The sequence below is a fragment of the Heloderma suspectum genome, chromosome 4 (assembly GCF_057233095.1).
Source record: "Heloderma suspectum isolate Gila_16-S chromosome 4, 16-S_ref, whole genome shotgun sequence".
NCBI lineage: Eukaryota > Metazoa > Chordata > Lepidosauria > Squamata > Helodermatidae > Heloderma > Heloderma suspectum.
The window spans coordinates 20,846,919-20,873,021 of record NC_139461.1 but is presented as its reverse complement, the minus strand read 5'-3'; the positions used below and the strand labels follow the sequence as shown (position 1 = coordinate 20,873,021).

General features: G+C 46.6%; 1 protein-coding gene across 1 annotated transcript in view; it reads right to left on the bottom strand.

Moving 5' to 3' along the window:
- The window catches only part of ASAP1 (ArfGAP with SH3 domain, ankyrin repeat and PH domain 1), a 253,995-nt gene that overhangs the window by 191,540 nt on the left and 36,352 nt on the right, over nt 1-26,103 (bottom strand). The window contains exon 2 of the mRNA XM_084848792.1: nt 14,159-14,245. Within this exon, the coding sequence (XP_084704918.1) occupies nt 14,159-14,217 (59 nt within the window). The 5' untranslated portion in view covers nt 14,218-14,245. The remainder of the gene's footprint in view (nt 1-14,158; nt 14,246-26,103) is intronic.

Sequence of the window (26,103 nt, the reverse complement as noted above, 5' to 3'; positions counted from 1 at the left end):
GCCTGCCTGAACAACCACGTTTTTAATGCGTGGCGGAAGCTCATTAAAGAGAGGGCATGGTGGAGTTCCCTAAGGAGGGAGTTCCACAGAGTGGGGGCCACCACAGAGAAGGCCCTCTCCCTCGTCCTCACCAGCCTAGCTGTCCTGGCTGATGTGACAGAGAGAAAGCCATCCGAGGCTGATCTTGTTGAGCGGCCTATCTGGTGTTGCTGGAGGCGCTCCTTGAGATGGGCTGGGCTGGAACCATATAGGGTTTTAAAGGTCAAAAAAGGTCAAATTGAACACCTTGAATTTGGCCCGGAAAACAACTGGTAGCCAGTGCAGCTCCTTCAGCACTGGAGTGATGTGATCTCACCGGCAGCTGCATTTAATCAGGTGAGCCGCTGTGTTCTGTACCAGCTGCAGCTTCCGAACTGTTTTCAAGGGTAACCACACGTAGAGCACATTACAGTAGTCTAAATGAGAGGAGACCAGGGCATGTACTACCAATAGGAACAGATGGTTGGGAAGGTAGGGGCGCAGCTGCCGTATCAGATGGGGTTGGTACAACGCTGTCTGGCTCACAGCTGACACCTGAGCCTCCATGGACAGCTGGGAGTCTAAGATGACCCCCAAGCTGCAGACCTGGTCTTTCAAGGGTAACCATACCCCATTCAGCACCAGGTCAACATCCCCCAACCTCCTCTTGTCTCCCACCAAAAGTACCTCGGTCTTGTCAGGGTTCAGCTTCAGCTTGTTCCTCCCCATCCAGCCACTCACCGTCTCCAGACATTTGGACAGGGATTCTACGGCCAACCTTGGTGAAGATTTGAACGAGAGGTAGAGCTGCGTGTCATCTGCATACTGATGACACCACACCCCAAACCTCCTGATGATAGCCCCCAGCGGCTTCACATAGATGTTAAATAGCATCGGGAAAGGATGGAACCCTGTGGCACCCCACAAGTGAGCGGCCACGGGTCCGAAACCTCCTCTCCCAGTGCTACCCTCTGGTACCTGCCAGAAAGGAAGGACCAGAACCACCGCAATACAGTGTCTCCAATGCCAACCCCTCCAGGCAGTCCAGGAGATACCGTGGTCAACGGTATCAAAAGCCGCTGAGAGGTGGAGGGGAACAAGGAAGGAGCATTCGCCCCTATCCAGAGCCATCCTCATATCATCCACCAAGGCGACCAAGGCCGTTTCTGTCCCATGCCCAGGCCTGAAGCCCGACTGAAATGGATCTAGATAATCGGCTTCTTCCAAGTGTGCCTTCAACTGCATTGCCACCACCCGCTATATCACCTTGCCCAAAAATGGCAGATTCGAGACTGGGTGAAAGTTGGTCAGAACTTGGGGATCCAAGGAGGGCTTTTTTAAAAGTGGTCTTATCACTGCCTCCTTGAGGGCTGATGGCATCACTCCCTCCCCAGGGGAGGCGTTCACCACTGCCTTGATCCCCTCACCTAGCCTCTCTCTGCAGCTCATAATGAGCCAAGATGGGCAAGGCTCAAGTAAGCAGGTGGTCAGCCTTACAGATGAAAGCACCTTGTCCACTTCATCAGAAGGAAAAAGCTGGAACCAGTCCCACAAAACCAGTGTGCCACAGACCGCCTCCTGCTCACTAACTGTATCCACAGTGCACGGAATAACACTCCTAATCCGATCAATTTTATCTGCAAAGTGCCTTGCCAAGGCCTCACAGGAGGCCTTAGAATGCTCCAGCGGTTCTGGAGCAACTGGACCAACCAGGCTCCGGACCACTTGGAACAGCCTCCTGGGACAGCTTGTGTCCTTTTCCCCATAGAATTTAATGGAAGCCATTGACGATCAACCTGGTATTTCAAAGTTGGTATACTGCAACCTACAGACGCACACAAACTCCACATTCCAAACAAACCTAAGTGTTATTTAAACAAAGACTTTCCACTGAGCTCTCTCAGGCTGTGGCCTCTCTCTCCTCAGGCCAGAAGCAGCGGATGTTGCTCGCAACCACTTCCTGGTTCCTCCCAGGAAGCACAACCCACTCTGGTCGAATCGAGTACTTCTTTCATATTGTTACACCTGCCTTCTGTCTCATCCCTTCATCTGCATAGCTCCATCTTAGGGTGGTCACACTAGAGCTGGGGTGTTGAACCTCAGGGATGTGGGCCAACTACGGCCTGCTGCAATCCCCCAGAGGGCCACACACCCCTTCCCAGGCTCTACCACCTTTCCCCCGACCTCTGATTGTTCGGTAGTTTCCCAGCTCTTGCACATGTTCCCCCCCCCCATTCTAAAAGACCGCAATGCCTCTCCTAAGGCTTAGTTAGTGACAGTAAGAACAGTAAGCTAAAGTATGCTGATAGTGGTGGTATTTTTGGAATTTTGACCCCGCCCATCTTGCCTTCTGGAATGCAGCCTCTCCAAAACAGAATTTGGCCCTGGGCTGAGAGAGGTTCAGCACCCGCGCACTGCAGCAGAACACTCATTCGTGATGCGTCCTGAAATTAGTTTAGCACCAGTTTGCTTGACATGTGCTTGTAAGGAACGTTATCTGGTAGCGTCTATTGCGAAATACACAAGCCATAGAAACATTTCTCTTTCTCTTTCTCTGCAGCGTGCCTATTTTAGATACTCCCACCAGCTGATCTGATATTTAAAGCAAACAGCAGCTCTCAACTGAGGGGGCTAGGGAAGGAACGGGGGATGGAGGGGTGATGGAACAGGGAGGTTCTGAGACTTATAAGTAGATGTGGAAACACAGGCAAATTATTTCGGAAACTGCAGTGCCAATTTGGGAGTGTTCGAGCTGTAAACTGGGATCGTGAATAGAAGACCCATTTTACATTTCCCCCGCTAATATTAATATGACAGAGGAGGGCTGCAAAAGGAGGCTATTGTTTCCCCATGATAGATGACATTTTGCTAAGGCTAACTTTTTAAACATTATAAATGCCATACTGGAGAGGGAGGAGTCTTATTGCTAAATGGCAGCTGTGGGTGGCAGGGAGGGACTCTGTTTACTCTGGCCTTCCCCTGATTGTATGTTTATGGTTGTATTTTATTAAATTGTATTAGTCTATTCTATTGTTGTAGGCTACCTCAGGAGGACACCCTGAAAGGCAGCCTAGAAATCATCATCATCATCAGAATGTGCAAAGCTTCTCCAAAGCCTCATAATTCAAGGTGCTGCTGATGACATTTAAAGCCCTAAGCTGCTTGAGACCTCGATATTTGAGGGAGCACCTCTCCCTATATATAGGATTGAGATCTGTTGGAGGGGCCCTCCTCTGCATCCCACCAGTGCGAGACACACATTATGATGGGACGTGGGAGAGGGCCTTCTCTGCTGTGGCACCCCGGTTGTGGAATGCCCTCCCCTTGGAGACCCAATTGGCATAGATGTTGATTTCATTTGGGCACCAAGTTAAAGCATGGCTTTTCACCAGAGCCTTTGAGGGCTAATTGAATTCCCTAAAGGTGCACACTATTTTAACTTTTTATTGTTTTAGATGTTCTAATTGGTATTAGCTTGTTTAATGGTTGAATATGCTTTTAGCTGTTTAAATTATTTATTGTTTTATACTGTTTAAATTGATTTCATCTGTAGGCCGCCCTGAGATCTTAATGATATAGGGCGTGGTACAAATGTTTAAAATAAATAAATAAAGCCCTTTCAATGGCTTGGTGTCCTGCTAACACTATGAAACGTTTCAGGATTATTATTATTTTTTAATGTTTTACAAAAGAACACTGCCTTGCCTTAAACATCTTGGAGAAGTGGAAGCCACTGCAGGGTCAAAGGAAAAACAATGTTGGCCATTATGGCCCCTTGGGGAGGCATTTTTCTCCCTTTCCCAGATTCAGCTGTCCCTCAGAGTGCATTAAAGGAAACTGTTGTTTTGTTTTGTATCTAAGTGATGCCGTTTAAACTGCTATAAACATTTCAACATCAGTGTGCCCAGCCTTTGTTTTTTCAGCAGGCTGGTGCACTAGTAGTGTCATCCCATTTCCATGGCTGCTCTTGACAATCTGTCTCAAAAGACTGCCGAAAACAGAAAAACATCCCAGCCTGAAACCCGAGCCGAGCATCCCGAGTGGCATGCGATAAAGCTGACTTATGTGCTGATTCAGTTTTGCCTTTTGTGTTTTGATGTTGTCATGCGAGAGCAAGTCACGCTGACAAACACATTGTGGCATTCCAGACTCGCAGGAAGAAGAATGACGAGCTGGCCTGCGCTTCAGAGCCTCTGCAGAAAACAGAAAACACAGCATATCGGCAATGAATGTGAAGCCACGGTGGGAGAGGAGGCGTGCTGTAGGGTACCGAGTGGGTTAGGGGAAAGAAGAGGGTTGCTGCAATGGTATGAGTTTTCTGTCATCGCTTTCGTCACTGCCCCTCCTTGCAAAAAGCCTTTGGCAAGGGATAGAAAAGGAAATCATAGAATCATAGAACAGTAGGGTTGGAAGGGGCCTCCAAGGCCATCAAGTCCAACCCCCTGCTCAATGCAGGAATCCAAGTCAGAGCGTCCCTGACAGATGGCTGTCCAGCTTTGTCTTGAACACCTCCAGTGTGGGAGAGCCCACCGCCTCCCTAGGTCATTGGTTCCATTGTTGTATTGCTCTAACAGTCAGAAAAATTTTCCTGATGTTCAGCTGGAATCTGGCTTCCTGTAACTCGAGCCCATTATTCCATGTCCTGCACTCTGGGATGATTGAGAAGAGATCCTGGCCTTCCTCTCTGGGACAACCTACTTGAAGAGCGCTATCATATCTCCCCTCAGTCTTCACTTCTCCAGGCTAAACATGCCCAGTTCTTTCAGTCTCTCTTCATATTGTGTGGTAGAGAAAAACAACAACAGCATGTGCTGTTTTTATTCATTCTTGATTATATTTTATGTTTTTAACATATCCTACACTGCGCATGCTGGCTGGGGATTATGGGAGGTGCACTCCAACACCTCTGGAGAGCACCAGGTTAGGTAAGGCTTCTCTTGGTTGAGATACGCTAGCCACACTTGGAGCTGCTGCCAAAATGCTTGTTAATGCTGCACCAAGAAGCAACCCTGTATCTTCAGACATTTGCATCCGAGAGAACTAAAGTTTCCACGCCACATTCAGAGGCCCTCGATTCTCGTGCAAGTTCAGAACATCTTGTGTGTCGGCCAACGTGGGACAGAATACAGCCCTACATTGCCCCATCGGAGCGATCGTAAGAGTTGTGCTATGCTTGGGTTTGAGGGGAAAAGGAGAGGAGTAGGACGAGACAGTGAAGCCTTGGGCACTTCCTCCCTGAAAAAGCATAGGACCATTTCACCCATTACATTTAGGTGACGCGCATCCAAGCTTGTGCTAAAAAGGTGAGGCTGCCTTTGAAAAGGGTCCCAAATCTTCAGCTGGTCCAAAAATAGGGTACCAAGATTAATAATGGGCAGGGCCAGCATCAAGGGGTGCTCTTGTGGGTAAGCCACCCAGGGGCCCAGTGTTTGTGGGACTGGGTGCAGCAGCTGCACTTTGGCATGGCTGGAACCCTGCAAGCTAGTCAGCAGGAAGGTTCAGCTAGGCTGGGCAGACTCCAGGACAACACACGGCTCTTCCTCACTACTCCTACATTATTGTCTTTTCTGTGCCCGGGAAAGACTTTTAAAAAATAATTCTCAAACATTTTAAGAGTGTTTTATGGTCACCTTAAGATCCTAAGCCTGCAATCCTGTGCATGTTTGGACAGAAAAAGGTCCTACAACTTCCAGTATTCCAGCCAGAATGGCTGGTTGGAGAATGCTGGGAGTTGTAGGCCTTTTTTTCTGTCTAAACATACATAGGATCGAGCCCCAAGTGTTTTTATTCTGCTGTGTTAATGTGTTTGCTGCTGCTGTTTTCATTCATTCATTTGTTGGTTGGTTTATTCAGTTTTGCACAGTGGTTGGGTTTTATTCTGTTTGATTTGTAGGGTTTTTATCGACTTTATGGTTTTTTTAAAAAACCTTTCTTGTTAACTGCTAGGAAGACATTGTCAAGTGGGTGGTATATTTTTGTGATGTAAATAAGTCACCTCAACTGTCACCACCAACAGGCATTCCAGCAGGCTACACAGAGGGAGATGAGAGAGGGAGGGACCAGGGCCATTACATCAGCCCTGCTAAATCATTAATCCCCCCCTTCCTCCACCTTCCTTTTTCATTGTGTGTCATCTCTTTTTAGATTGTAAGCCTGCAGGCAGGGACTGTGTTGTTTAATCGATTATATATCAGCTGCTCTGGGGCTTTTTTTGGCTGAGGAGCAGCATAAAAATACTTTAAATAAATAAAGTAAAGTGTGAATGCAATACACACATGTATTACTCATGCATGCTTGTCATGGAACCAAACTTGGTTGGAACTTCTTGTTGAGTGTACATTCAGTGGTGAACGGGCATTTGTGAAATGGCCCCCGGTTGGAAACCTCCTTTCTAAGCCTTGTCCTAACTGCTGGGGGTGACAGGTGAACCCTATATAATTCCTTCCATATATTTTTGGTATTTATTTAAGCTGCTTCTGTACCACCTAACATCCCAGGATTTCCAAGCGGTTTCCATAAAAACATATACAATATAAATATTAGTACCAAGGTTTTGCAGCAACTACCGGCAGAAACTATGTTAACACAGAGGATTTGCTAATTAATATTTTAATTAACCTTCTCCCGAGTTTGGGTAGCTCACTCTTTTTAATTAAAAGAAAGGAGAAATAGTAATGGGTTTTTCTGAGTGTTCAACATGAGAAATCATAGAAGATATTGTAATAATTGGCAGGCTATAAGGCAGCTGGCACATGAGGATTTCGGGCGGAGGGGGGGTAGAAAACACTGAGACAGCTCATCAAGCCATATTGCAAATATTTCAATATTTTCAGTCGCATTTACCTCCCATCTGTAACCAGGAAAATCTCCAAAACATACATACCAAGACATGGAGTACCAATTAATGGCCCTATTTGTTTGCTTTGATATAAACACGTACGGTCTCAGGGCCTTGAGAAGAGGCAGCCATGTCTAGGAGCCCAGATGCAATGGCTTAGCTCAGACATCATGCCAAAGTGAGGTTAAGAACCTTTAACTATAGTTTGGGGTGATGTCTTCCAACAAACTGAAGCTCAATCCAGATAAGACAGCTACTGTGAGTAGGCAGCTTGTCTATGTGGCAGTAGTGGTGTTCAGCCTCTTCTGGAAGGGCTTGCACTCCCCCTAAAGTAGACTTCCCCAATGTGGTGCCCTCCAGATGTTTTGGACTACAAATCCTATCAGCTCCAGCCAGCATGGCCAAATGGCCAGGGATGATGGGGCTTATAGTCCAAACCATCTGGAGGGCACCAAGTTGGCAAAGGCTGCCGTGAAGGATCAAGTCTGTAGTTCAAAGGTGCTTATGGATCCATCTCTGTCACTAGAAGTACAAGTGTCTTCTGTGGCACTGAGCACCTCTTACCAGCTTAGGCTTGTATGCCAAGTACATCCCTACCTCAGTGATGATAGCCTGGCCTCCCTGTGTCAACTCCCATTTAGATTACTTCTGAAGACAGTCCAGAAACTTTGGTTAGTACAAAAGATGGTGGCAAAAGTACTGGAACTGGACATGACCAGGGCCAGTGTCAAAAGTAGGAAGGGCACACACTGGCCCACAGCCCAGCAAGGGCCTCTCGCTCTGGCCCAGACAACAGTAGTGGTGAGAAGGAGAAGTAAAAAAAAGGTAAAAGGTAAAGGTGTCCCCAACCAGTCGTGTCCGACTCTAGAGTGTGGTGCTCATCTCCATTTCTAAGCCGAAGAGCCAGCGGTGTCCGAAGACGCTTCCATGGTCATGTGGCCGGCATGACTGAACACCGAGGTGCACGGAACGCTGTTACCTTTCCCGCCAAAGTGGTACCTATTTATCTACTTGCAATTTCTTGCTTTCGAACTGCTCACTCTGTCACGCGGCACTCGGGTCTCGAACTGCTGTCCTGCTACCTTCCGGTCTGCAGTTCAGCGTCTTATCCACTAAGCCAAGAAGTAGCTGCTGCCTATTTGCTCATTGGTTCTCTGCCTGCCAAGCAAGCAAACGGTAGCTATAATGAGAAAACCTAGCGCTAACACTGTCTTTGAAAAGGGTCCCGAGCCTTCAGCTGGTCCAAAAATAGGGTACCAGGTTTACTAATGAGCAGGGCCGGAGTCAAGGGCAGGCATGGTTGGGCACCTGCTGTGGGCCCACACCCCAGCAGAGGCCCACTGACGAGAGCCCCCTGGACTTGTTCCTCCTCTTCACCATTGCAGCCTGCTCGTTCACGTGCCTCTCGCTCTGGCCCAGATAACGGTGGTGGTGAGAAGGAGGAGCAGCAGATGCCATTGCCTTCTCGCTCCCTGGCTCTCTGCCTGTCAAGCAAGCCGGTGGTAGCAAAGACGAGAAAGAGGAGGAGAAGCAAGAGCAGCTGGTGATAATGGTGGTGAGAAGGTTGACCCACAAAGAGAAGGGGCCCATTGAGGGTGTCTTACCCTCAAAAACCTGGAATTGTGACTGGGCTTTATGATTATAGTACACCACTACTGTACCAGCTTCACTGGTTCCCGGTTTTCCACCAGGATAACTAACACAGAGGAAAAACCTTGAGGGGTGGGGGCACAGTGGCCTTGCTGGCTGGGGCTGATAGGGGGTTGTAATCCAACATATCTGGAGGACTCTAGGCTGGGGAAGTCTGGGCTAGAGAGAACTTTGTCTTCTCTGATTGCCTAGCGGGGATCTCACTTTGCATGGTACACTGTTCTTTGTACTGTCCCATATAACAACAGACTTAAGGCTTATTGGCTTGCCACCACGGGCAGGAACTGCTGATTGTACATTTCCTTGCAGTTAGGCTTTTCAAGTGTCCTGATCTCAAATATCTACCTCAAATATACTTGAATTTGGCAAAATCACCATGTCATCTTTAATTCTTCTTTGTTTTTGTTCTTGAAACCATTGCCGGATGGGGGGTGTCAGTCAGATCAAGGTGTTCGCATTCAATCGGTTGTAGCTTCAGTGATTTCATAGAGTACACGACAGACTTCAAAACAGCGCTCAGGCACCCGCCATTCACAGCATGAACAAACAAAAAGGATCTTAAGGCCACTGTGGGCTGTTCTGCATTCTGCAAGATTGAAAAGGGGGGGCGGGGGAGGAATGTGCTCTGTAAACTACCACTACCTCCCTTCTTCACGCCCGCAACATTCCCAACAATGTTTCACATGAATTGCATTCTGATAAGGAATGTCTTCATTTTCAAAGATTAAATGAACATTATGGGGCATTCTTATACCAGAGAACGAAACCGGATCGTGTTTTCAGCCCTCGAAAATAGGCAGGGGAAGAGGGCTGAAAACATGTCATGTGAACTGAATGAACCTAGGCTACTGGAAGCTGTGTGTCGTTAAAAAGTTTATATATATATATATGTATATGTATATGTATATATATATATATATATATATATATATATATATATATATATATATATATATTCCTTAAAAGACATGTGTGGTTGTGAGCTTCAGGCTTCATTCTCTTTTTATCCTGTCAGCCTCTGCTTCTGTGTGCCTTATCTATAGTCTCATACCCTGTGCTAGTTTGGAATCAGTTGCTTTCTGATGAACTTCTCCTTCAGGTAAATGCCAACCACTTAGGAAAGTAAGAATCCGCTGGCTTAAAGCAATACTTTACTATTGTACTTTACTATTGTGTTCCTCTCTTCTGCAGATGGGCCTTTTTGCTTCTGTTCATTACTATGTTGTCGTTTGTGTTAATGCCAAGGATCAAATTCCTACATGTTCTGTGGTTTGAAGCAGGGATACAGCCAATGTGCACTCTTAAAAAGGAAAACAGAAGTGTCCACACATCTACAACCCTGGAGAAGATTAAGGTATTATCCTTTCATGTAAATGCACTAGGCAGTATTATGAAAAGGCACAGAGCCGTAAGTGTTATTGAAGAGTAGAAGTCAGAAATTGTTCTCCTCCAGGAGACCCATCACAGACATCCCAATAATTTTTGTTTTGTTTTCACCCATCCCTGGAACAATTCTGTGCTAATGGAACACCTAAAGTATCGCTATTATTATAGTGCAATGCTGCCACTATGTAGCAGAAGACTTTCTCAGTGATCCTGGTGGGTGGCTTATCTTTGTCAAGGGCAAGTTGGGAGACAAACCAATAACAATTGTTTCCTTCTACTCCATTATGAGTGTTAAAAATGGATCATGAACCCTCCAGGCGCAGCCTCCTGAGATTAAAAAAAAAAAAATGGCACTCAAGCTGCCTCGAGGACTTGGTAGAAAGTGGGGTACAAATCAATCAAACAAACAAACAAATAAAGCTTTTAAAACTTTTAATGATAATCTCTACAAAACTGATACAGCAGGATCTGAAGCAATCAGCTCCTTCCTAGCCACCTTAAAGCTTAAGCCAATAAAAAGGACCACAGGGAGTTCCTGAATCTACCCACAGTGAAAGAGGAAATCAAAGAAGGCATTTAAAACTTGAAATGGAGTAAATTGCTGGCTATAGATGAGTATGCTGGTGAGTTTTATAAAACTTTCAAAGATTGTTTGATTTCTCATTAGAAGTTCCTGTTTAACAACATACTAGAGGGGCATTGGATCCCAGGGTCTTGGAAACAGGCTAGATTGGTTGTTATTCTGAAACTGGGGGTGGTTCTGGGTTCCCTGGAATCCTGCCGCTTTACCTGTCTTTAACCAGGATGCTGAACTGTTAACTGCCATTTTGGCTAAGGGGATCCATCAGTTCACCACACAATGCATCCCTTATGATAAGACCGGCTTCCCACACCTCCACAAGGTGGATTCTAAGCGTGCTTCGTCTCTGCAACACTTCTAAATCAATCCAGCATTGTCACTAGAGGCACGCGTGGACTCTGTGGCCCAGAGCACCTTTTATCAACTTAAGCTGATATACCACCTACGTGCTTGTCTGGGCAAAGGAAGCCGAGCTACAGCTATCCATGTTCTGATAACCTCTCATCTGGATTACTGTAATTCGTTATATGTGGGGCTGCCTTTGAAAACGGTCCGGAAAATTCAGCTGGTCCGAAACAGGACAGCAAGATTGTTAACGGGGACTGGCCAATGTGATCGTATTATGCCAGTACTCTTTCATCTGCACTGGCTGCCAGTCTTTTTCCAAGCCTGACTCAAAGTGCTGGTAGTAACGTTCAAAGCCCTAAATGGCTTGGGGCCAGGTTACTTGAAGGATCATCTCCTCCCATATACACCTGCCCAGACCTGTCTTCAGCAGTCCTTCTCCAGGGCCCCATCTGTATGGCACCGCTTTGACCCCCCACCCCGTCGCAACTGCGCAGCAATGCAGCTTTGAGTCATCATGCCCTGCGATACACTCGTGATGTACTGCGTGCTTCCCTAAGAGACTCGCTGTGCCCTCTTTTTTTGCTATTATACTGACATGCGCAGCTGTGCAGTCCCATGAGTGTGGGGGCGTGACACTTCAGTGGCTATTTTATATTTCAGGGGCTCTGCTGTGTCTTCCTGACCCTGTTTTAGGTAAAAAAAAATGAGAGTTTTGTGCTCCTTCATTTCCACACCACCAGTCTGTCAGTTCCCCAGCCTGAGACTCTCATGATGGTTCGCACTCACAAGCGTGAGTGCTACGTGCCTAGCCATCACTCTGAAATGGTGCCCGGAGCGATGTTGTTCCTTCCTCCAAGACCCTCCCCAGCCCTTGGGCACTGAGTTCAAAAGCAACCATTGCAAGGATATGAAGCTGCAAAAATGTGCAAAAGTGTGATGAAATAAATGAAAAAGCCCCTCTGTGCCTCTGGAACTGCACAGCTGCGAAGGGATGGGGGAGTAAAGGGGCATCACGGAGTGACGCAGGCGCTATGCACGCCTACAACATGCCCACTGTAAGATGTGAAGTCAGTTCGGGGAAGGGACGGACAGCCCGCAAGCAAGGGGAAACACAGAGCAAACCCCCCAAATCACAGTAAAACGACTCCTTGGATCTCCGCTTTTTCCGGGCGAAAACCACGGATGGCTGCGAAGTCGCAACTCCTTCATCTATCATGGTGGACCTCAACTCGACCTGCCCCAGAGTAAAAGCCCAGTGTAGATGGGGCACAGGAGCCCTCGCCAAAAGAAGTGAGGTGGGTGGCTACTATGAAGGCCTTTTCTGTTTTGGCATCCCAATTGTGGAATGACCTTCCCAAAAGGCTTGCCTGGCAGCTACATTGTATTGTTATCAGCGCCAGATGAGGACCTTTTTATTTTCCCAGGCATTTTAATTTTTCAGTTATATTTTAAGTCTGGTACTGTATTTTAAATCATTGCACTGCTGCTAGGTTCTATTTCATTATTATTTTTATTTTATACTGTAGTTTTAAACTTTTGTATTGTATTTTATTGTTTTGCATTTTATGGTTTTAATTGTTGTGAACCCCTCCGAGAGCTTCGGCTATCGGGCGGCATAGAAATGTAATAAATACATAAACAAACAAACCATACCAAGGGTCCATCGAGCCCGCATATCTTATCTCTAGCAGTGAGCAATATCCAATGTCGATTGCTCTGCTCCTTGCACCTCAGTGTTCAGACATTAAAGGATATGCAGCGTAAGCCCACCCACATTTACTCAGAAGAAAGCCCCACTGAGTTCAATAGGGCTTACTGCCTGGCATGTGTGCACAGGATTGCAGCCTCCAAATATTGCAACACAAACACACTAGGTGCCCGTAAGTCAGGGGTGGGCAACGATAATCCAGGGGGGTGGGGGGAGATGACTCCCCTATTTATACAGGCTGTATGATGTCAGAGGGTATGTCCAACCCCTTGATGGGGCCATGCCTGATGAGGGCAAAAGGGGCCCACCATATGATGTCATTTGAGTCCAGGCAGTCAAGCTCCACCCCCTGTCCTGGAGCATACCAAGAGCTTTGTGATCGCGGGGGGGGGGGGGAAGAGGAATCCCTTCATTATCTTGGATCTGAAGTCCCCTGCATCCTGCTCACCCTCCGTTGGGGAATGGAATACAGGAGTATCCCTTCATTATCTTCAGTCACAGATCAGGGATAACAAGGGGATTCTTGGCCTCTCCCCGTGACTCTCCCCGTGCCTCCTCATGAAGCTCCTCGTAGGCTCCAAGATGGGTGAAGACCTTGGTGGGGGATGGAGCTTGAGGAGGGGGTGAGGCTTGGGGAGGGGAGGGGAAGGACCCATGGAAGAGCCCAAGGCTCCGTTGGCTGGATGAGTAACCATGACAAGCCAGAGGTCGCCCTCCCTTGCCTTAGCTAAACCACTATCCTTTCTATATCACTAGCCATTAAGGCCTCAACTCGAACCGCTCCCACTCTCTGTAATAGGGGGGTAACGTTGGCCTGCTATGCAAACTTGTCGTCTAAGTTGCAGAGCGGGGGGCACAGTGCGCCTCCTGCTGTACTCTGGATACTTGTAAGTCTCCGAGTTCAGAGGCCTGCAACTATCAAGGGTAGATCTGATAGGATTGTACCCTAAGATCCATGAGCTTTAGAGAAGACCTGCTCCTGGAGGAGATTAAAACTGCTGGAAGTGGTTTGCTGATATGGACCAACACAGCTGCCTGAATTTTTGGACCCTCCTTGGAGGCATGGCTATGGAGACTGTCATGATGAGTGCCTGCACATCCAAATTTATCACTGCATATTTCAAACAAAACATCAAAAAAGAGATTTTAAAAAGCCTAATCCCGAGCACAACCACCACCACCAATTCTAAAACTCCACTGAAAAGTCATCCCTCAGGGGGGCTAAACACAATTCCCAGGGCTGGGAATTCCAATGATGTGGGGCCACCACTGAAAAGACCCCATTCCTGGGACCTGCCAAGCTGATAGTTCTTAATGGCAGGCAGGAGAGCAAGGACTCTCCGCTAAACACTTTTACAACTTTTACGAATTAATCATGCCGCTCCATCTTACTGCTCTTTGTATTGCTCTGTACTATTATTGTAAATGGAATTGTTTTTAATAATTGTGTTTTTAATATTGTATTTTAAATGTGATTTTAATACTTATATGTGAACCACCTAGGGATTTTATTATATTTAGTGGTATATAAGTATCACAAATGAATTAATAAGTACATAAAACTGCAGCAGACATAAGGAAGACATTAAGTTGGCTGATACTGGCTTATGTTGTCTGCCTTCTTTCTTACCGATTCCATAATGAATCCCTTGAGGAAAAGCTGGAGAGCCGAGAGGTTGAAGATCTCATGTCTCATCGGTCACCACAAGAAAGTTACCTACACAAAGGAGTGGGTGGGGAGAGCAACAAAATAATTAAAATCAAACAGAAAACAGAAACACACACAGCCTTCTATGATTGCCTATTTTATAAATGAACAAGCAGGAACAGTGTCTAAAGCGTCAAGAATGCAACTCTGACAGGAATCACTGCCAACTTGACATGGAAGTTACTCTGAAGTAAAGAATGAGACTTGCCCTATTGTAGTTGACACAGCAATTTTCATCTCAACGTGACAGCAAGTGTTTAAATTATGATCGCTTCATACAAGAGTATGCAGGATGAAAACAACAAAAAGTTTGTTTTAAGCTTTTAAATTGTTGCAAGTTCTAACTGTAAGTCACCTTGGGAGCCCTATTTGGGCAGAAAGGCAACTCATAAATGTACAAATAAATAAATAAAACCAGGTGTATTGGGATCTCAAAGGGAAGAGCCACGTTTTGGCGTCTCAGGACTACGGCACAGGTTCACTTGCTCCACTGTCTCCTTCCCTCTCTTTAATCTCCTCTCACACGTGAGTTCCCAAATTACATGTGGGTTCCCAAATTTAAAACTGGACTGTTGAACCTCTTTCAGCCTAAGGGCTGAATTCAATTTTGGAGAAGCTTGGGGGGGAGGTGCATTCCAGTGGTGGGTGGGACTGAAAGCAAGGGGGCAGAGCCAAAGGCAAAAGGGGCATGGTCAAAACTACAGCATATTTTAGCTTAAAGCTCTTACTGCCAGAAACTAAACATTGGGAAAGGTATTTCAGTGTTTTTGAAAGGGAAAAAACTAGAGTCCACCAGGAGAAGAGCCTTCAGTGTGGTGGCCCCCTTTCTTTGGAATTCCCTGCCCCTGGAGGTCAGGCAGGTGCCAACACTATGCTGCTTCTGTGCCTCCTGAAAACAGCTCTCTTCCAGGAATCATTCCTTAACTGACCAGCAATGGTTTTTATTGGTATTGTTTTTTAAAAGACAATTTTAATATGGTGTTTTAATTCTTATCTTTTTATAATTTTACCTTTTATGTTCACCACTCCAGCATCTGTTTTGGATGTGAAGCAGTATTCATACATTGTAAATAAATAAAGGGATGGGAAAGAGGGGGTGAATCCATGTTGGAGGATTGGGTTTGTGATACCAGAAGCAGGTGAGAGAATTCTCTGCCTGCTCACCAAATTGTAACTCCTAGGATTCTTTGGGGGAAGCCTTGATGGTCGAATTAGTATAAAACTGATGTAGCTTTGTAGCACAGATATGCCCATAACAGGGGCCAGCTGGTTTTGTCATCTTGATGGTCTTGAACTGGGAAGAACCAAGTTCAAATCCCTGCTAAGCTATGAAACTCATCATCAGGGAGCCATGGGCAAGTCATCACTGGGTTGCTGTGTAGATAAAATGGGATAGACCAAAATCTACCACCTCGACTTCCTTGGAGGAAGGGCTGGACACAAATGTGATGATCAAACGTATTACTAGATCTCGGATGGTATGATAATTGCTTGTTTCCAAAGGCAGGGTTGAGGCTTTTACTTTTGATGCACTTCTAACTCCTGCGGATACTAGCGGAACTTCTTAAACACTAAAAGCATTAGTCAGTTAAATGGTGCAGTTAATCTATTCAACACAGATTAAAATGTGGATTTTAAATCCAATTTTAATGAAATCCCCACAAAAGGGTGTTTGGTGCTGATGGTATTATTATCCTTATAAGCAAGCCATTTACAACTCTTTGTCCAGGCAATGGATCTCAGGTGCTTCTCCTAGCAGGTTTGTTTGCATTCTGTCACTGGAGAAAGTCATTATCCTCATCAGCTAACCTCAACATACCCTCTGCATTGCTTTATTCTTATATTTCTTTTAACTGGATGAGTAAGCAGTTAGTAGTCTGCAAGGCAAGGTGTTTCATCTGTTCAAACACTTCTAAATGGTTTTAAATTTTTATTCTCAAAATATGATTTAAGCCGGGTGCAGAAATTCATGTTGGTGGTCCATATCCTGCCTATCTGGGGTCCCAGTCTGGCCCTCCAGGGCTCCCCAGAAAGTCACACCCCTTCCCTTGGACCCACCCCCTTTCCTCCAACGACCTAACGTGGTGGTTTCTCAGCTTTTGTGCAGTTTTTTCCCCATTCTAAATGGCTGAAATGTCTCACTTAAGGCTTTACGCCACAATATTTGGAATTTTTGGCTCCACCCTTTTTCCTTCAGTCCCACCCACCGCTGGAATGCGGCCCCCAGAGTTTCTCCAAACTGGAATTTGGCCCTCAGGGATTCACCTGGTGAAAGTGCTGGGTTATGCAATCAAACCTCAGAAATTTGTTATCTCCAAGAGCTCTTACCCTGAGATATGTTACCCAACTACACCAAGAAGAAATTCCAGAGAATTGCAGCGACATCATTTTCCTTATTGTCTTAAGTCATTCACAGGTTGCTAAGGCTGTAATGCAATGCGCACTTACTTGGGAGTAAGCCCCATTGAACTCAGTGGGACTACATCTGAGGGTACATGTATAGTATAGTGGTGTTAGTGCTTCAAAGGTAGCCTTCTCCAACCGGGCGATGCTGGCTAGAGATATGTTTGCTGTAGACAATACATCTGGAGAACACCACATTGGGAAACCTGGATTAGACCAATTGGGCTATTCCAGGAAGAAGGGAGTTGCACCAATCCATGGTAAAAGTTAGGGAGGAAATGTAAAAATGATACCATAGAAAACAATATATTTTTAAGAAAATGACCCTGAATACTTCAAGCTTCTCAACTCTGTTTTGAGGTTATTCACATTTCCTGACTCAATATGCATATTGAAAGGAAGCAGATACTTGCAAAGCAAGCAACGCTTCAACCAACCCTGCATCAAATCCTGAAAGAGCGCCCCTGCACCCCACTGTGTTTTCCCCTCAGCCAGCTCACGTGCCTCTCTGTCCCCAAATTCAAAACTGCAAACTGCCGCCAAACTGTTTGCTTGCAGCCTCCTGGCATCTGGAAACTGTTGCTGTCACAAACTCTGATAGGCATGACATTCTAAAAACTGCAGAGAGAATCCCAGCTATCAGGAGAGCATCTCGCCCTGTCATTAGCTCTCATTTCATCATCCTGGAGTATTAGAAAGCCTAACAAAGGATGGTCTCCTGCATCCGCAACACCTTGTGTTCCTCTTAAAAGAGGAATAATGTTTCTCCAGGTGTGGTGTCTGACCAGTTTGCACGATCACCACAGCCCACTGTGGCTTATTTAAGCCATAGTGGGTTGTGACATGTGCTGGTGGCCATTTGAATATTCACCCCCAGGTGGAGGTTGCCATGGTTTGTCATGTTGTCCGAACCTGGGCGGCAGGGTTTGTTTGAGTGGGAAACAACCCTCAAATAAACCTTAAAACAGGCTATGGATATTTCAGGGTTGTTTCCCCCTCAAACAACCCCTGCCACCCAGGTTTGGACGGCATGACAAATCATGGCAAACTTCCTACTGGGGCTGAATATTCAAAATGGCTGCCAGTACGTGCCACAACCCACTGAGCCTTAAAGCCAGTGCAAACCCAGTCATTGTGTGGAATATCCGGTCTACTGGCAAGAAGGGACCAGTTTTCCCACTTGCAGCAGAGCCCTCTGTAGCAGGCTGATTTCCCCCCAACAGTCAGTCACCCCTTGATAACCTACAAATTATCAAAGATTCCATTTGAAGTTGGAGCCTTCCCTGCCACCAGATCCACTTGCTGCTTACTCATTAACCTTCTGTTGCTTTCTCTTATTCTGGGACAAACTCCACTCTTACCAAGAGAGTTCCACGGTAAGGATGGACAAGGAGGTTAGCTTGCTCCTCTTCCAGTGATGTAGTGGAGCCAGGGCTCTCAGGGATCCTCTGCCACCCCCCTCAGAATTCCCTGTTCCCCCCAAGCTTAGCTGCAATCCTCACAGTAGCTGGGAGGAAATGATTGTCCCAGGAACAATATACTGTTCCCTGTTGTAATGCAAGGTATTTGGGGGTGGTCTGAATGGACAATTAAGACCCATTTGCTTTACAAATGACCAGCTCCTGGTGGAGATGAAACTGCTGGAACTGGTTTGTTGATATGGATCAACACAGCTGCCTGCAGTTCTGGACTTTCCTTGGAGGTGTGGCTATGTGGACTGTCATGATGAGAGCCTGCACTTCAAAATTTACCACTACATCTCTGTCCTCCTCCACCCTGGAAGAGACCGGTATGGTGTTAGCATCTTTATATACTGGAGCTTGAAACTTGGTCCACGTAAACAAATGTCTGTGAAGCTCGAAAAGTGGACTAGGCGCTTTCTTAAATGATAAACCAATCTGTGCCCCTGGCTCATTCAGCACTGAAGGTGGCGTGGGGGCAGAAGGGCATTGAAGAAGAGTCGGTGCTGATGCTGTGGGTATTTTGTGTATTATAATGTTATAATAATTTTGTGTATTATAATGTTTATAATATAATTATTATAAACTATAATAAGGTTAAAAACAAACAAACATGCTTGAGTTGTTTAAGTGGGTCCTGAAGCAAAACGTTGCAGTGTGGAGTTCTCTTGTTCATTGCTTCCATCAGCCAGCCATGCCCTTCTCCAAGATACTCTATTCCATACTCCTCCCACCCAGTTTTCCATCTCCCGCTCCCAACAGTCAATCTTTATTCCATGCTGAGTCCTCACTGGGTTGTTGTGGGGGTGTTCCTGCCCCCCCTTACAGAGTCCTGCCCCCCTAAATATTGTTGGTACTTTTGCAAGCCCTAGGGTTCTACTGAGCCTGCTGAGACCTCACTCTGGCGCGTGAATGGTGCTATTTTTGTAACATAAGCACTGGCACTCACCTCTGAACATCGGAAAGAGAGGGAATGACTTTGTCATTTGTCATCTTTAATACTGAGCAACCCCTTTTCCTGGTACAGCTGAACTGGAGTTAGCTAAAAAACAGGGGGGAAATTATACCAGGGCCATGTCAACATTGTTGCTACAGTAGTTGTCTGCCGCTATGCCAAAAATCAACTCCCTTTTATCCCTAAACAATAGACTGAATCACACAGTTTTGACCTTGATATATAATCCCAGCAGAGAGTAATTACAGTCCTGCTCTCTATGTAAGCAAACAATTCCGTCTGCAAAGGTTTGAAAGCGGCTGGTTCACATGCTGCACTTTTGAGCAATTATCTAGGGGAAAGACATTGTTTTATACTACGAAGATCTCAGAAAATAAAAGCAGGGGAATTTCAGTGAGGAAAATAAATAAATAAATAGCAAGCAAGCAAGCAAGCTAGTGGCATCAATTAGGGAGAATCCATTAACCGTTAGCATCTGGCACTATAAGCACTGGGAGGAAAGTGGTAAAAAAAGGTAATACATCCCTTGAGGGTGGGTGAGGCACAGCTTGGTGACAGAGAGTACATGCTTTGCATACCGAAGGTCCCAGGTTCAATCCCTGCTGTCTCCAGTTAAAAGGAATAGAAAGCAGGTGACGGGGAAAGTACTCTACCGGACACCCAGGAGAGTCACCACCAGAAAATATGGGCTAAATGGACAACGAGCCTGACCTGGTGTAAGACATCCTCCCACATTTTGTGTAGAGCAGGGATGGGCAACCTACATCCTGCAGGCCACATGTGGCCCGCCTCTGCCCCATGTAGCCTGCTGAGTCCCAGGGAGCCCCACCCATTTTTTCTCTGCAGACCACCTTTAGCTTCCCAACCCCCTCACAATCCCATCTCAGTGGGCAAGGAGGGGAGGTTCAATCCCCGGTTTTATGTGTATAGGTCCTTTCCATGCAGATAGAAACCCTGACTGGCTATGGTTCCCCTTCACAAATATACTTGCACGCTTACATCACTATGGGTATAGAGCCCATTCACACTTCTGTTGCATGGATGACTCATTGACATACTGGCACTGGCACAACCCCACATCCTATTTCATGCATTTGGTAAGTATATCCAGGAATACAGGAAGCTGTCAGGTCACTGGTCCCTCTAGCTCAGTATAAGGATGTGTGATTCAGCAAACCCGAGAATGCAGAAGTTCTCCGAATTCCATCTCAAAGCTTGTTCTGACTCGGTCATTATCAAATTGTGGGGTTTGTTTTTTCCTTTTTGCATGAAAATCCATGAGTACTTTCATGTGTATTTTTCCAAATGTACACATCAATTGTGCGCATCTTTGAAATGTACGCATTCTTTCCCCATTGATTAAAGTGAATTTGTGCGCATTTTTCAAAAGTACGCATTTTTTCATGCACATTTTTCGAAAGTACGCATAATATCGAAAACATTTTTTTGGTCCACAAATGTCATTGCAAGCCCAGAAATGTATGGACTTTGATGGCAGATTGCATCCGAGTCCGTGTTCGGTCCAGAAGGTGCGAACTGGGTAAAATCCTGATCAAGTCCGAATTGAAACTAATTTCTCATAGATCCCTAGCTCAGTATTGTCAGCACTGACCAGCAGCAGCTCTCTAGGGATTTGGACAGGAGAATCCTTCCCCAGCTTACCCAGAGATGCCAGGCATTGGACCTGAAATCATCTGCATGGAATCATCTGCATGTGCTCTGCTGCTTAGCTGTGCCCTGCAATGTTGTGGTCTTTCAACACACAGGGCAGCAGCACACAGAGATGAGGGTTTCTTCCTCCCCAGGCCTAGCCCCAGTAGCTCCTAACATCTCCTCATTCCTTGCTTCTTTTCAAAGGGGATCGCAGCTCAGTGGAACCTTCCAGGTTCAATCCCCGAGCTCTCCAGTTAAAAGGGTCAAGTAGCAGGTGACGAAACCCTTGAGAGCCACTGTTCGTCAGGGGAGACAATACTAGATTAAGCTGCTCCAGCTGGTCCAGGGACTACAGAAGCAGGCAAGCTCCCAGAGAGCGAGCAAACAGAGCGAGCGAACAGGGGGAGCAAACAGGAGTTGGCCAGGGCAGTTGCAGGGGTTGAAGAGACAAAGGAGACAAAGGAGACAGAGGCTAAGAGGTAAGTGGGTTGCAGGAAGCCCAGGGGGCTGCCCTTTATCCTTCTGATTGGCTGTGAGCTCACCAGGTGCTTCTGAGAGCTCCAACTGAATTGGAGGGGTGTGGCCTGAGTACTCCCAGCAGCTGACTGGGCGGGAAGCTTCAGTCTGTTTCCCACCTCCCAGATGAGCAGAGCAGAGCAGAGCAGAGCAAACTGCTCCAGGGACTACAGAAGCAGGCAGGCTCCCAGAGAGAGAGCAAACAGAGCGAGCGAACAGGGGGAGCAAACAGGAGTTGGCCAGGGGAGTTCGGCAGGGGAGGTCAAGGGGGAGGCCCCTAACATTTTTTTTAAAATTATTTTTATTTTTTTAACTAACTTTTTCCCATCTATTTGTCTTGTAACACACACTTTCACACCAGTGGGACTCTGCTTTTAACCTCTACTGAGTAGAGGAGCAGGCACAGGCTAGTCTAGAACAATCACAAAGCTAGACACAAAAAGGGAAAAGAGGCAATGGAAGGACAAGACTCTCCAGTGGTGGTGACCTGCAAGGTGTGTGCAATGTTTGTTTTCTTGCCTGAGAACAACATGGCCTACACCTGCAACAAGTGCAAGTTGATCACGCTGCTGGAGGAAAAAGTAAGTGGACTGGAGCGGCGACTGTCGACCCTCCGGGGAATAAGAGAACACGTAGAGTTCTTGGACAGAATGGGGGAACTACAGCAGCAAAGGGCAGACCAGAAGCTTGAAGAGCAACAGCAAGATGAGGCAGTGGGAAATGCTGAGGTGAAGAAAAATGGAGTAGAGGATACTCCTTGGAAAAGGGTGACAGTTAGGCGAAGAAGAATTAGACGCCACTCTGCACCAGTGGAAGCAGTGGAGCTGTGGAACCGATTCCAGGTACTTGCGGATGAGACTGGAGGACAGCCTGCAGAGGAAGAATCACAGGGGAACCTGCATGAGAGTGAGCAAGAGGCTAAAGGTCAGTCAAACAGAGGCGATGAAATCCAGGCCTACAAGAAAAAGAAGAGAAGAGTGGTAGTAGTGGGAGACTCCTTGCTGCGTGGGATCGAGACCCAAGTATGTCGCGAAGACCCATGGACTTGCCAGGTATGTTGTCTCCCGGGAGGACAGATTAGAGACATGACTGAAAGGTTGCCTGCACTCATAAAGCCCACTGACAGGTATCCCTTTCTTCTCATCCATGTGGGAACAAATGATACCGCCAAGCGGAGCTACGAAGAGATCACGTCAGACTTTGAAGCTTTGGGAAGGAAACTCAAGAACTTTGGGGCCCAGATAGTTTTCTCATCCATCCTTCCAGTAGTTAGAAGAGGGATAGAAAGGGAACGAAAAATACTCCGGGTGAATGACTGGCTACGAAGGTGGTGCCGACGAGAGAGATTTGGATTCTGGGACCATGGGCTATACTTCCTGGAAGATGGGCTGTTGGCTAGGGATGGGTTGCACCTCACAAAGGCTGGGAAGACTGTGTTTGGCCACAGCATGAAGAACTTCATCAGGAGGGCTTTAAACTGAATCCTACGGGGAAGGGAGATGTAATGTTGGGGGTAACAATGGACATAGGTGCATGCACTGTAATGGAGAGAACAGCTCTGATAGCACCCAATAATAGTCTTCAGACACATGTGGGAAGAAAGCCAGACTATGAAGCACATGGTCTTCGATGTCTATATACTAATGCCCAGAGTATGGGAAACAAACAGAACGAACTTGAACTCTTAATACAAGAGGGAAATTATGACCTGATAGGTATAACTGAGACTTGGTGGGATGACTCTCATGACTAGAATACAGCAATTGAAGGATATAACTTGTTCAAAAAGAACAGGAGGAACAGAAAGGGAGGTGGGGTTGCACTGTATGTGAAAAATACATATCTCTGCACAGAAATACAGGAGGAGGAGCTTGGTAGCCCCATCGAGAGCATCTGGGTTGAAATAAATGGAGCAAAGAATAAAAGGAACCTGGTGGTCGGAGTCTACTACTGGCCACCCAATCAAGGAGAAGACAAGGATGAAACTTTTGAAAAGCAAATAGCCAATGTTTTAAGGAAGCATGATGTAGTAGTAATGGGGGACTTCAATTTCCCCGATATTTGTTGGGAGACAAATTCTGCAAAACATGGCCCCTCCAGGAAATTCCTGACATGTGTGGCGGATAACTTCCTCCTACAGAAAGTAGAGGAAGGAACTAGAGAATCGGCTATCCTTGACTTGATCCTAACCAACAGAGATGACTTAGTGGATAAAGGAGCAGTTACAGGAACTCTGGGGGAAAGCGACCATGTTGTACTTGAGTTCTTGGTTCTAAGGGAAGCAAAAGCCGAGTGTAGTCAAACGCGTACCCTGGATTTTAGGAAAGCTGATTTTCATAAACTCAGAAAAATGATCAGTAAGGTCCCATGGCAAGCGATGCTAGCGAGAAAAGGAGTCCAAGATGGGTGGGAGCTTTTAAAAAAGGAAATTCTCAAGGCACAATCACAAGCAATTCCAACAAGAAGAAAAGGTGGAAGACAACAGAAGAAGCCAATGTGGCTTCACAAAAAGCTTAGAGATGACTAGGGATGGCGGAGAATTTCTCCCCGAAACTTCGGGGGGCCGAGCGCCAACGTGTTCAGCCTCCCAAACAAGTTTCGGGGAGAAATTCTCTGCACCCCCCCCCGCACCCCGCACCCCCCTCCCCCGGGACGGGACTTACCTTTGCCGAATGTCCCTCCCGGCGGCAGGTCCAGCCGGCGGTTCGGTGGGTGTTCGTCCGGGGCGGGAGCAGCAGCCGGTCTTTCGACCGGCTGCCGCCGCCGCCATTGCAATAAAAGAAAAAAAAAAAACGCCCCCGTGATAGGCTACGTGACGATTAACGTAGCCTATCACGGCTAGATCTGCAAAGTCAGCCTTGATAGGCTACGTAAATCGTCACGTAGCCTATCACGGGTGACTTAAAAAAAAAAAAAGCGCGTACTGATAATGGCGGCCCCCATAGGGAGCCGCCATTCCCGTTCCTTATTTGGTCGCTGTAGTCTACGTAAAGATTTACGTAGACTACAGCGACCAAATAAGGAACGCGAATGGCGGCTCCCTATGGGGGCCGCCATTTGCGTACGCGCTTTTTTTTTTTAAGTCACCCGTGATAGGCTACGTGACGATTAACGTAGCCTATCACGGCTGACTTTGCAGATCTAGCCGTGATAGGCTACGTTAATCGTCACATAGCCTATCACGGGGGCGTTTAAAAAAAACCAAAAAAACTTTTGAGTTCGCGGCCGGGCGAGGCGAGGCGCCTCCTCCCCGGCCTGAATTTCGGCCAGGCGAGGCGGGAAGCCTCCCCCCCGTGGCCTGAACTTTGCGGGGGGAGCAGCGAAGCGCCTCCCCCCCACTGCGAACAAGCTTCGAGGACAGGTAAGTGACTTTCGTCCACCCCTAGGGATGACCTGAAAACAAAAAAGGACACATATAGGAAGTGGAAAGAAGGCCAAGTAACAAAGGAAGAGTACAGGCAGATAGCACAGAATTGCAGGGATGGCGTCAGGAAGGCTAAAGCTGAGAATGAGCTGAGGTTAGCAAGGGATGTTAAAAACAACAAAAAGGCTTTCTTCAGCTACGTACATAGTAAAAGGCAGAGGAAAGAAATGGTGGTTCAGCTATTAAATAAGGATGGCAAAACGATAATAGATGACAAAGAAAAGGCAGAGGTGCTCAATTCCTACTTTGGCTCAGTCTTCTCCCAAAAGAGGGTCTATGACCCCCTGGCAAAGGTGAAGTACAGGCTGAAGGGGCAGGATTGCAGCTTGAGATCGACAGGCATATGGTCAAGGAACACCTAATTACTTTGAATGAGTTCAGATCTCCAGGGCCAGATGAACTGCATCCTAGAGTAATAAAGGAACTGGCAGAAGAACTCTCAGAACCGCTGTCTATTCTCTTTGAGAAATCATGGAGGACGGGGGAAGTGCCAGATGATTGGAGGAGGGCTAACGTTGTCCCTATCTTCAAAAAGGGTAAAAAGGAGGAACCTGGGAACTACAGACCAGTCAGCCTGACATCAATCCCTGGGAAAATTCTGGAGCAGATGATCAAGCAATCCATCTGGAAGCACCTTGACAACAATGCAGTGGTTACTCCAAGCCAACATGGATTTGTCAAGAACAAGTCCTGCCAGACAAATCTGATCTCATTTTTTGATAAAGTAACCTCCCTTGTAGACCGTGGGAATGCTGTAGACATCATATACCTCGACTTCAGCAAAGCTTTCGACAAAGTGCCCCATGATCTCCTGATGAGCAAATGAGCTCAAAGTGGGCTAGATGAAACAACGATCTGGTGGATCCACAGTTGGCCACAGAATCGGACTCAAAGAGTGCTTATCAATGGGACCTTCTCAAACTGGGGAGAGGTAACGAGTGGGGTACTGGAGGGCTCAGTCCTGGGCCCAGTGCTCTTCAACATTTTTATTAATGACTTGGAGGAGGAGGTGTAGGGAATGCTGATCAAATTTGCAGATGACACACAATTGCGTGGGATAGCTAATACTTTGGAAGACAGAAACAAAATTCAAAGTGATCTGGATAGACTGGAGCGCTGGGCAGAAAACAACAGAATGACATTTAATAGGGACAAATGCCAAGTTCTGCACCTAGGAAAAAGAAACCAAATGCAGTTACAAGATGGGGGATACCTGGCTCAACCACACTACAAGCGAGAAGGATCTTGGAATTGTTATCGATCACAAGCTGAATATGAGCCAACAATGTGATGTAGCTGCAAAAAAGGCAAATGCTATTTTGGGCTGCATTCATAGAAGCATCGCTTCCAAATCCCGGGAAGTACTAGTTCCCCTCTACTCAGCACTGGTTAGGCCTCATCTGGAGTACTGTGTCCAGTTCTGGGCACCACACTTTAAGAAGGATGCAGACAAACT